The sequence below is a fragment of the Cricetulus griseus genome, chromosome 8 (genome assembly GCF_003668045.3).
Source record: "Cricetulus griseus strain 17A/GY chromosome 8, alternate assembly CriGri-PICRH-1.0, whole genome shotgun sequence".
In the NCBI taxonomy this organism is placed as follows: domain Eukaryota; kingdom Metazoa; phylum Chordata; class Mammalia; order Rodentia; family Cricetidae; genus Cricetulus; species Cricetulus griseus.
The window spans coordinates 64,339,672-64,351,979 of record NC_048601.1 but is presented as its reverse complement, the minus strand read 5'-3'; the positions used below and the strand labels follow the sequence as shown (position 1 = coordinate 64,351,979).

At 44.3% G+C, this 12,308-nt stretch overlaps 1 protein-coding gene across 1 annotated transcript; it reads left to right on the top strand.

Annotated features, from left to right (window-relative positions):
• Positions 1-453: 453 nt before the first annotated feature.
• Positions 454-11,391, top strand: Tgoln2 (trans-golgi network protein 2). Its single transcript, XM_027429552.2, has 5 exons — positions 454-459; positions 2,383-2,854; positions 3,089-4,395; positions 5,628-5,711; positions 7,895-11,391. The coding sequence occupies exons 1-5, from the start codon at positions 454-456 to the stop codon at positions 7,898-7,900; spliced, it is 1,875 nt and encodes a 624-aa protein (XP_027285353.1). The 3' UTR covers positions 7,901-11,391.
• The last annotated feature ends 917 nt before the right edge of the window (positions 11,392-12,308 follow it).

Here is a 12,308-nt window from a genome sequence, read left to right as displayed (position 1 = left end):
GAGTGGGCCCAGTTTACTTGTCAACCAGAGTTAGCTGACATATTTTCTATTGCATAAAAACTTACATTCTCGTCAACTCCCAGATCACTGGTTTCTCGGTCTGGCTCTGTTCCAACCTCCTTCTCTATCATTATCCTTGTCACACAACAAGCTTGCTCTTTAGGCTTACCCACAACACCAGGTTCACACTGCATGTGCTGCTCACTCTGCCAGGAATCCTCATCCCTCTCTCCTTTCATTAGTCCCCAGAAGTATCTACAACCTTCTGTCCTCAGTCCCATGGTTCATTCCTCAGCTGATACACACTTTTCATATTCTGCTTGGCAGTTCTTGGAATGCTTTCAATCAGTTATTTGTCTGGAGATCATTGCAAACTACTTGACAAATGTAATTTAAAGGTTAACTTTGGCTTACAGTTCCCAGAAATACACAGAGCATCATGGAATGGAAATCATGGCTGTAAGAGCAGGAGGTGGCTGGTCACACTGAATTTGTAGTCAGGAAGCAGAGAGGTATGAATATTCTATGTTGTGCTCAGCTTGGTTTCCATTTTATTCAGTTCAAGACTCGAGCCCATGAGATACTAATGTCCACACACAGGGTGGGTCTTACCACCTCAGTTAACCTTACCTAGATAATCCCTTACAGGAGTGCCCAGAGACTTCTTTCCATGGTGATTCTAAAGCCCATCGAGTTGACAATAAAAATGAACCATTACAGTAAACATGAATAAACATCTATGTGGTAGTTATGTACTTCACCAGATTGCTTACTTTATGAAATTAAAGTTGTATTTATTTATGTACTTTTGCTTTTTTTTTTTTTTTGAGACAGGGTTTCTCTGTGCAACAGCCCTGCATGTTCTGGAACTCACTCTGTAGAACAGGCTGGCCTCAAACACACAAGAGATCCGCCTGACTCTGCCTCCTGAGTGTTGGGATTAAAGGCGTGCACCACCACAACTGGCTATTTATGCACTTGAGTTTCACTTTGTTCTTCAGGCTGGCCTCCAAAATCTGGCAGTTCAAAAGATCCTTTGCCTCTGAGGCTGGAGAGATGGCTCAGAGTTTAAGAGCCCTGGCTGCTCTTCCAGAGGACCCAGGTTCAATCTCTAGCACACACACACAGCAGCTCACAATCATCTCTCAATTCCAGTTCCAAAGGATCCAATTCTCTCTTCTGGCTTCCTTGGGCCCCAAACAGGCACGTGATAAATAGGTATAAATGGAGACAAAACACACATGCACATAAAATAATTTCATAATTTTATTTAAAATAGCTTCTGTCTTAAACCTCCCCAGTTTTGAGGACCATTTAACGTGGCATGGTGGCACGCAACTGTAATCTCGGCAGGGGAAGGAAGACTGATGCTAACTCAAGGTCAACTGCTTTTTGGAGTGAGCTCCAGGTCTGCTATAAGCTGCCTGTCTCAAAACAACAAAAACAAAACGAACATAGTTTTTGGGATTTTTGGTTTGAGCTAGGACCTGCTATTTGTTAAATCATTGTTTACAAAATACCTAAACTGGCAAATGTTCATAAATTATTTCAAGCAACCTGTTTAAACAACCCAGCCCTATCACAGCTGATACAAGAAACAAATGCAAATAATAATCAATAGATGAACAAACAGCAAGAATTTAAAAAATGTATGTTTTGCTTACATGTATGTCTGTACACCATATTCGTACTATGTCTGTGGAGGCCAAAAGAGGGTGTCAAATCTCCTGACACTGGAATTACAGACCTTTGTTAGCTATCTTGTGAGCGCTGGGAATGGAACTCAGGTCCTTCGGAAGAGCAGTTAGTGTTCTTAACCACTAATCCATCATTTCTCTATCCCCTAAAATAGTATTTTCTTGTTTGTTTTTTTAAGACAGGGTTCCTCTATGTAGACTTGGCTAGCTTGAAACTAGACCAGGCTGGTCTCGAACTCAAAGATCCTCCTGCCTCTGCCTCCTGAGTGCTGGAATTGAAGGCATGTACCGCACTGCTGGGCTTCCCTAAAATAAATTTTTATAAGTATTACCTTTTTTTCTGCTTTCTTGTTTGAATTATTAAGAATATATTGCTGCCAGGCAGTGTTGATACACGTCTTCAAAGGACACCGCGCATAGGTGGTACACACAAAATAAATCTTTGATACCTTATGTCTTAAATAAATAAATAGCCCCAGAAGGGGGCGTGGCGAGACGCATGCAATCCTAAGCACTCGGGAGGCACGAGCTTGACGCTAGCCCGTCCGCAGAGTAATGCAGTATCAAATACAAACAAATTCAGAAAAAGGGGAAAAAAAATTCCGTGGTAAATTCAGAGGGCCCTAGATACCGTCAAGAAAGAGATTCCGACCAGGAACGAAAGTGATGAAGTGTTTGTTTCTAGACGGGAAAGCCCCGAGCAGAGTACGTTTTGGTGTGGAGTGAGAAAAGCACCACCAGCAACGGAGATGTCAGAGGAACCGGCGGACGACGCGGCGAAGCGGCTCCCGGCCCCGCGACCCCATATCATGAGCCTCGAGGGGCGACGCAGCGCCAGCCGCGCAGAACAACTCCCAGAGCACGAGGACACGTGCACAGGGAAGAGGCGGTTGAGCTCGTCAGGGTGCTGAGAAAAAGAGGAAGAGCGGGTCCTCACGTGCGCTGCACACTACCGGAATACTCAGCCGCTGACAGCCCGCACCCGTTAGCCCCGCCCCCGGGGCGGGGCTGCGCCGGAAGAGGAACAGCCCGCCGGAAAGGGAGTGGCCACAGGCTCGAAGTCCCTCGCGCCGCTCTCACGTCAGCAGAAGAGGGCGGAAGTGCAGACTACAGGATGCGGTTCCTAGTTGCGTTGCTCCTAAGTGTCGCAGTGGCGAGTAAGACCCCCCAGCCCCCGCCCCATCCCACCCTCTCCCTCAGGTTCTCTCGTCTTCACCTTGGCGGGTTACCACCGGAGCTGGCGTCCTCCTTTCCTGGCCCGACCCTCGGGCCATCTCCACCCTTCTCTCATTCGGCCATCACCGCTGGCATCTTCCAGCGCTGAGAAGCCAAGCCCCCTTCTCTTCTCCCAGCTTTTTCTTCCGAGGGCTTAACTGCTTTTTCTATTTCAGGTGTTACGCCGCATGAATCTAACCCACTCATCACCTCAGGTAACGATAATTCTCCGATTCAGTCTTCTAAAGAAAAACTCTCCAACCAGAGCCCCATGTCTCCTGAGAAGGAAGTGGAGTCTAAGCCGGGAGAGCCCGGCGGGCAGACGGATCAGAAGCAGCAGCCGGGAGAGTCAGGCGGGCAGACGGATCAGAAGCAGCAGCCGGGAGAGCCCGGCGGGCAGACGGGTCAGAAGCAGCAGCCGGGAGAGCCAGGCGGGCAGACCGGTCAGAAGCAGCAGCCGGGAGAGCCCGGCGGGCAGACGGGTCAGAAGCAGCAGCCGGGAGAGTCAGGCGGGCAGACGGGTCAGAAGCAGCAGCTCGGAGAGCCAGGTGGACAGACGGGTCAGAGGCAGCAGCCGGGAGAGCCAGGTGGACAGACGGATCAGAAGCAGCAGCCGGGAGAGCCAGGCGGGCAGACGGGTCAGAGACAGCAGCCCGGAGAGCCAGGCGGGCAGACGGGTCAGAGGCAGCAGCCCGGAGAGCCAGGCGGGCAGACGGATCAGAGACAGCAGCCCGGAGAGCCAGGCGGGCAGACGGGTCAGAGGCAGCAGCCCGGAGAGCCAGGCGGGCAGACGGATCAGAGACAGCAGCCCGCTAACCCAAACCCGGATGAGACGGTGGCGTCGACCATGGCAGCAGTTTCCAGTTCGGTGGGATCTGGACAGCGGCAGGTCATTGCAGCCAAATCCCCAAATCAGCCCCAGACAGCAGATACCCAGTCAACCGGGACTGCACAGCAGCCTCCGCCACCCGATCCCAAACCCGATGAATCTAGGCAGAAGCCCCCAAAAGATGATTCAGATAAGCTCACAAAAGTTCCTGCGGACGACCGCATCTCCAAACCCTCCTCAGATAAGGAGACCGACAAGATTGACAAGACGGAGCTAGCTGGAAAAGGACAGAAACCAATGCTTACTTCCAAAACTGAATCTGGGGAGAGACCGGCAGGGGACTCTGACTTTTCTTTAAAGCCAGGGAAGTCTTCAGAGCTTACCGAAGCTGTGGAAACCAAGGAGACTGAAGAGGGTGATACAGAGCCAGAAGAGGGCTCACCGCTTGAAGAAGATAATGAAAAGGTGTTTGACCCTTCCTCCAGTGAGAACCGAGAGGAGACACTTAGGGAGTCTGTGAATGATGAGAAGGATGACTCTTATAAGGACAGTTCTGGAAACACCAGTGCAGAGAGCAGCCACTTCTTTGCTTATCTGGTGACTGCAGCTGTTCTTGTTGCTGTCCTCTATATTGCTTACCACAACAAACGGAAGGTAAGAGAAGACTGGGATTTCCCTAACCCTGAGAGTTTGGTGCATGAGCAGCTACCTGCCACTCATCTGCTTGTGAACTCTGAGGATTTTAAGATCAACTTCAGTTTTTCCTCAGACCCTGCTAAGATTTACACAACTCTAGTTTTGTAAATCATGTGTTTCAGTCGTGTGACCTGTTTCCTGTGTGTTCTGCTGTAAAGTGCCAAGTTGGACATGAATCATGACCTGACCTATTTGAGTTCTCCTGCCGTAACTTGGAGTTCAGAAGTTACCCAGCCTCTGTGGACCAGAGCTCTTGATGTGTAGACCTCTTCCCTTTTTTCCATGCTTGAGACAGTGTACCATTTCTAGCTTCTATCCCAACTGTCTTGCATCTGGAGGCAGGAAGAATATTTTCAGTTATGTAGTCTCTAATACCAGTAGCATAAAGTCCAATGACAGCTCTTCTGCAACCAGCAAGAGTTAGAAGCAAACCTAGAAACTGGATAAATGTACACATATTTGGGGTTAAAGTGTCACCAGGGTCGTTTAGAAACAACTCTAATGACAAAATGGTTGTATTTCCTAATGAGCCATGAGATTTAGAAGATAATTTCAGTAACCAGTTCAATTGGGGAGTTCAGTTTGTGATAGCCATTGGCTCTAAAGAACAAGGGAAAACCATTAGTAAAAATGTGCATTCTTCATTCTACATCCAAATGTTTGTGATGAGTGCGGTAAATCAGAGTGTAGTTGTTGAAGCAGCATGTGGGTGCAAAACATGTATTTGTAGAGAGGAAACCATCAATGACTATGATCCTTTGTTTGTTTGTTTGTTTGTTTTGTTTTCCTTAAAGCCCTGACCTAGAGCTATTTGGCAAGGGAAGTGGCAGACCTTTGATTCTGTCCTCACAATTAAACCATACAGATCCCACAGGCTACACCCTAGGTCTGTTGTTCCCTATTAAATAGTATAAAGGATCTTGTAACCAAGCCCCTTTTAAAATCTTTACAATTTTGCTACTTACTTTTGTGGTACTGGAGGTTGAACTCAGGCTATGTTCATGTTAGGCAAGCATTCCACTACAGTGTTGTATCTTGTGCTTGATACAGCGTTTGCCTAGTGTGCAGAGAGAGAGAGAGAGAGAATAAAATTTAAACAGGCCTCTTTGTAGATCTACCTCTGATTTCACAAACTGAAGTACATCATCACAGAGCCAAATGTTAATCTGTTTTCCTTTTTCTTTCCTCAGATTATTGCTTTTGCCCTAGAAGGAAAAAGATCCAAAGTCACTCGGAGGCCAAAGGCCAGTGACTACCAGCGTTTGAACCTAAAGGTAAGGAAGGAGGAGTCAGGTCTAGGAGGGATATGAAACTTCAGTTCGGTTGGGCCAATTCTGGGGATGCTGCTGTCATTGTCCCCAGCCCTTGGAGACTGCAAATAGGACCATCTATAGACATATATGTATCTACAAAGTTAGAGCTAGAAGAGGCCTTTTAGTGCTTGTCACACTTGACCAGATAAACAAATCTGCCTGGAAATGTGACTTGTTTGTTTGTTTGTTTGTTTGTTTGTTTTTGTCCTAAGTTTCCACTCAAAGGCAACACCAGTACCTGATAGTAACTTCAGACACTTTTAAACACTTTTTGCACTATTTCAGCTCTTGACACATGAACATTATGCTAAAAGCCAAATCTGGGCCTGGAGTTCAGCAGTCAAGAACTGTGGCTGCTCTTCCAGAAGTCCTGAGTTCAGTTCCCAGCAACCACGAGGTAGCTCACAACCATCTATGAGATCTGGTGCCCTTATCTGGTATGCAAACATACTTGTAGGCAGAACACTATATACATAATAAATAAATCTTAAAAAAAAAGAAGAAGCAGTGAAGAAGAAGAAGAAGAAGAAGAAGAAGAAGAAGAAGAAGAAGAAGAAGAAGAAGAAGAAGAAGAAGAAGCAGCAGCAGCAGCAGCAGCAGCAGCAACAGCCAAATCTGATTCACTAAGTAAGGGGTAGAGTCTACGTCCTCATTTCTAGGGATCACCAAATGCTGCCAGACCACACTTTGGGCAATAAAGTTCTATATCACACCTTTCTCAAAGCAGATGAGCCCAGAAGCATTTAGACCTCAAGTAACTCCACAGATTAGCATTGCAGGCCTCACCTCCTTATTGTGGCCAGTCTTTCTGTCTGCCAGGGAAAGGAGGCTTCCTACCATCCCACAACAGCAAAAGCTGAGGAAGGTTCTCGAAGGCAACTGTATAGTCACATTAGGTGCTACACGAGGCACCTGCCCTGTTCTGTTAGGCTATAGGAAGGACATTGGCAAAGAACAGTTGATAACCCAGATGCGACCGATTCCCAGACTTCCTTCGGGGAACAAACAGGTCACCTGTACAATTCACAGCACTATAGACTAAGCCACTCTGCTCAGAACATCTGTCATAAATAGGTCAACTTCACAGTTAGCTCTAGCCTGCTACTATCCTTGATAATTAACTTTTAAGGATTTTTTTCCTCCTTAGTTTTGTCTTAGTTGGAAAGTGAAAATTATTCAGAATAAAAGGAGAATATACAGTAGAAGCCAGTAGTTCTATCTACCTGCCATCATTATTTAGGATTCATTTCTTTATTTGTAGGTATTAATTACACATAGTTTCACTATGTGTTTTCGTGTGTGTGTGTGTGTGTGTGTGTGTGTGTGTGTGTGTGTGTGTGTGTGTGTGTGTGTGTGTGTGTGTGTTTGAGGTAATACCACCACACCATTACTCCTTGTCTCCCTCTGCTACTTAAAGCATTTTTAGGTTATTTTGTTTTATGTGTGTAAGTGTTTTGCCTGCTTGTACATATGTGTACCACTTGTGTGCCTGGTGCCAGTATAAGCCAAAAGAGGTCATTGGATCCCCTGGAACTGGAGTTAAGGATAGTTGTAAACCATAGTGTGGGTGCTGGGAAACAAACCCCACTCCTTTGCAAGAGCAGCGTGAACTCTTAACTGCTCAACTATCTTTCAGCACATTTTAAAATGAACTAGTGAGTTTCATTAGGGGTTTTTCACAGGATCATGGGTGTGTCACCATTGGCTACCCTGCTGAAGAAAACACCTCTTACTCTCCTGTCAACCATTAGCTTTTTTTTTTTTTTTTTTTGTGGGATTTTTGGGTTTTTGTTTTTTTGTTTGTTTTTGAGACAGTCTCTCACTGTAGCTCAGGACCCATGATGTAATCTTTGCTGGCCTCAAATTCATAATTCTTCTGCCTCAGCCCCCTGAGTACTGGGATTACAGGTATGAGCCACCACATTAACTAAATGTCTGACTTTCTAATACGTGTTTTATTTCTAATTGTCTTTAATATTCAATAAGGTGACCCATGCACTTTGATTAACTGCTGTTTTGTGGTGGTAGATGAGTTTGTGTTAATTCTGACATTTCATCTGAACCTCAGTTTCAAAATCACAACACTAGTATATTTCTCTGAAAAAAGTGAACGTTACCAATGGAATGTGTTGTTCTCATTTCAGCTTTGATTATTTTTTATTGTCTGCAAGAACCTTGTCCTCCCTGCTGATTTGTTTACGAATCAAGAGAAATGAAAAGACTGACCCCCTCTGGGGTTTGGTGGCAAGTCTGGGCTGGCCGAGACGGGGTTGCTTCAGGTTTGCACCTGCACTTTGGTGACATTGAACTCTGCTGATGTTTTCTTTACGTTTGTGTCCTCTTTATGCTGGTGTGTTCCAGCATCCTTTCTTCTTTGGAGTGTGAGGAGGAGCATGTGGAAACATTACTGTGACCAAAGGAAGACCCCACCCTAGGCAGGCCACACAATGGACCACCCTGCGGTAGCATCTTATCTTTGCAACTCTAGTAGGGAAGCTGTAGAGATGTGCTTTGTAGACAGGAGGTAGAAAATGGTGAGTGGGATGTTGATGGGCAGAGAGATTTGAACACATATTCTACAGAGGCCTTAACTGCAAACCAGAATAGCAAGTTTAAAGAGTGTTAAAGTCTGAGCTGTCTGACAGTCTACATGTTTTTCTGAAAGTGTGCACTTTTTGGTTGTACTAGCATAAAAGGGAACTTGGAGTTTCTGAAAGTAAAGTCACTGTTCCATGGGCTTTTGCTTTATTTTGCTTAATACGGTATTGATCATTGAACCAGTGTGATCTTGCAGTCATCCCAATAGGAAGGAACTCCTTGGAAAGGGGCAGGTTTATACTTTGTGAAAGAAGACACATAGGAGGAATTTGGTCTGTATGAAAGAGGTTTTCCACAAACTACCATTTTGCCATTATTGTCTACAATAACTAGCTAGATAGGTAGATATTTAGGAACTAACTACACTCTCCACATTTTCCTTGCTGTTTAATGGTCCTCTCATCCAAGATGCCAAGGTAATGTGTAAAGTCTTTTTTCTCCTGTGACATCTGCTCATGAAACTAAGAAACCAAATAGGTTCCCTGACATAACTGAGGATGTCTTGGATTATGCTATCTGAAGTTTTATTCTAGTCTGTGTGGTCACACCTAAAGAGAGAAGAGTCAGCTAATCTCAAGGATGTGGAAAGAATGGGAAGAGGGAAATTATGATGAGAGAAGTCAGTCTGAAGAAGAAAACAGTTCTTTGCCTATGCTGACTGCAGCATGTGCTTGACATTTGTATTCTTTCCAGGTTGTTTTCTGGAAATACGATCATTGCTAATGTTCTCTCAACTGTGCCTAAGTCTTCTCTTACCTTTTTCCCAAGCTGAGGAAGCCTTTCTCAGTCCCCTTCAGCTTTCCCTGCCACCTCTTTAGCTCCCCCTTCCCATTTTCTCTTCCTCTTTAGACCTGTTGATGCGCCCCTGTATGCTTCCCTCCAGCCTGTATGCGTGCCCATACCTCTCCTGTTGTAGTTGCTGTTGCTTCCATTGCCTTGCCTCCTCTTCCTGACATTTACTGACTCACCTTGATCTGTTCTCCTCCTGTTTCTCAAGGTTACTGAGTTAATCAGAATCTCCTAATTCAACAGCTCATTCTCACATCTTGTTCTTAACACTTAATAATAGTGGATGCTGAGTTCCATGCATGTTGACATTCTGGGTGTCTCTCCCAGATTTTCCTTTGTCTTATGGTGGGAGGGGAAGAAGGTACCCAAAGTCAAGTGTCTACTGCTTTGACTGTCTACTCAACAAATCTTTATCTTTGGTATTTTGGGAAGCCAATATGGTAAATAGTTCAGCCACATTGTCTGGTTGTAATCCAACCAGAATTTCCCCCCTTGTACCTATCAAGCTCCTTTACGTATTGTTCAGTTTCTTTAATCATCTGAAAACTCCACACTGCAAACTAATAACATTTTTCTTACCGCAGAAGTCTCTCCCCGTCCTCCTTTTTTTCTTAAGAAACTAATACTAAGCATACTCTCCATTAATTTTCAAGAATCACCTGAATTGGTTCTCCTAACCTTTTCTCATATCAGCTTTGGAAACCATTTTTCCAAAATGTGTGCCCTGGTCTGAAGCTTTTGTCTGAAGTTGTATTCTAGACTAGATTCCTTGGCTTCATCATTCAAGGCGACACTCCCTCTCTGCCTCTGCCCTCATCATGTGCTCTGTATTCCAGCTTCTGGTATTGTTCTGTGGTTAGGCTTTCCCCCTCCTCTCAGCTTACTCAGGTCCGAGTGTTTTGAAGGACTCAGCTCATGTTATGTTCCTTCCTAGCTTCATTGGTAGATTGGCTTTTTCCATTCCACACAGGTAGGTCTTCTTTTCAACCTCATCTTGTAACTTCAGCGTTACTAGTTCTGATGTAAGCCCTGAGAGACAGTGTTGTGAACACCCCCGGGGACTTCAGGGTTCAAATTTCTTGTTGGAGGTGTAACTGAAACTGGAGCTCACACAGCTAATCCTGGCTCCTGGCTCTATGACCTTAAACTTGTTGACTTCTGCTCTTGAAGGGCAGGAAGGTTGATTTTCAGGAATCAAGATTGGCAGCCAGTGGAGAGACACATGAAATATCACCAGAGTCTACAAAGCCTCACCCCTTTGGATTGCTGACAAAGGTTTCTTGTGCTGACAGAGTACAGTGGAATGTTTCCCTTGAAAAGTTGCACTGTAAGGAGATGGCTCCTACCAAAGAAAAGTCATTTTCAGGATTATTTTTTAAAGGTAGAATACTTGAAGCATATTTTTCTAGAGTGTGTAGATGGTGATGGCCCAGCTGAGACATCCACACCAGGGGCTGGGCTGGCATGTAGAAAGCACAGGAAGCCACAAGTAGCACTTCTGTAGACTATTCTGCGCTTGCTCTCCTGCTCAGCTTTTGGCTGAAGGTTCGTTTCTTAAGGGGAACCTGCTTGTCATACATGTTAATAGTTTGTTTTCCTGCTATGGATTATAGAAGCCACTTCTGGACCAAACAACTAACTAAATGTGCAAACATGTTTTACCCTGGAAACAGAGCTGTGTGCCCTTCCGAATTCTCCTGGTAGTAGTGAAGCTTACTCTTCTTCTTTCTCTGGAAGTGTGGCATGCTTTGCTTATGCCCTGAGCCATTTGAACATTGATAAGATTTCCCTGGGCCCCAAGCCCTCTGATACAGTTTTCTCTGAAAAACTCTTGCTAGGAAGGTTCAGTTTGGCATTGCCCTAAGAAAGCTGTAAGAATTTTAGCTTAGAAACTCTAGTTTGAGAAGCCCCTCAGCTTGCATAGCATAGCAAACCACCTACCCATGAAGGTGGCCTCCTTACACTGTGATAGGAATTTAATTCAGACTACCATGTTAAGTAAATGAGTAAATGTTGAAATAATTTTCCTTGTTTTGTTTAGCCAATTAGTAGATTGCCACTGTTAGTTATGTTTTGTATTTTCACCTTTTTTGTAATTTAACTATAATGGCTTGATTTTATTTTTTAAAAGCTTATTGTGGTATAAGTATTTTTCAATATATTTTATTGAGCTTCTGTAAATGGCATCTCAGTGTAGTTTCATGTCATTATTGAACAGAAACCAAAATAAACTTCAGATATCAAAGCATTGAAACATTACTATATTTAAATGAATTAAAATTAGTACCTGTTTAACGTAAGTGAAAGGTTTTAAATTTTTACCCCCTTGCCAATTTATTCATATAGGTTGAGAATCCCTATTCTAAAACCCAAAGCAAGCCTTTTTTAATAGCATGAACTCATGTGACAGGTCATAGAATGCTCACAAGTTTTCAAAATATTACCTAGGATATTATGACTGGTCTATGTATATGAAACAAACGAATCTGAGGTTTAGTCCTGGATCTTGTTCCCCAAGTTATATGTATGCAAATGCTATAAAATCTGAAGGAATTCTGATTCCAAGCATTTTGGAAAACAAAACTCAGTTTTTTGGGGTTTGTTTTTTTTGTTTGTTTTTGTTTTTATTATTATTATTATTATTATTATTATTATTATTATTATTATTATTATTATTTGGTTTTTTTGGAGACAGGGTTTCTCTGTGTAGCTTTGGAGCCTATCCTGGCACTCGCTCTAGAGACCAGGCTGGCCTCGAACTCACAGAGATGCACCTGCCTCTTCCTCCTGATTGCTGGGATTAAAGGCGTGCGCCATCGACGCCCGACCAAAACTCAGTTTTTAATATGTGCTAACAACCACAAAGGCCATCTCTAGGCTTGGTGCACTCTGGGCTTCCTGTATTGAGGCCCAACGTCTCCACTCTCATCTCCTCCTTACCTAGCTGACCATTCTCTCTCTAGTCAAGATCTCAGCTGGCTGGTGTATAGGACATTTTGTTGGTAAAGTGGTGTCTTTTTGTATGTCTTTGATTGGAATGCTCCTTCAGCCTGCTTCTATCAGAGGACAAAACTTAAGGCTGAGAGTTTCTTGCCTCACTTTGAGAGTTGCCACACCAAACCCACGCTAGTCATCCTTCCCTTTGACAGTACAGAGTGCTTCAGGGCAGGA

Excerpts from the sequence above, each read along its gene's own strand:
- Tgoln2 (XM_027429552.2), top strand. Across the intron at positions 2,855-3,088 it reads CCTAAGTGTCGCAGTGGCGA|GTGTTACGCCGCATGAATCT; the intron begins GTAAGACCCCCC and ends TTTCTATTTCAG. Across the intron at positions 4,396-5,627 it reads CTTACCACAACAAACGGAAG|ATTATTGCTTTTGCCCTAGA; the intron begins GTAAGAGAAGAC and ends TTCTTTCCTCAG.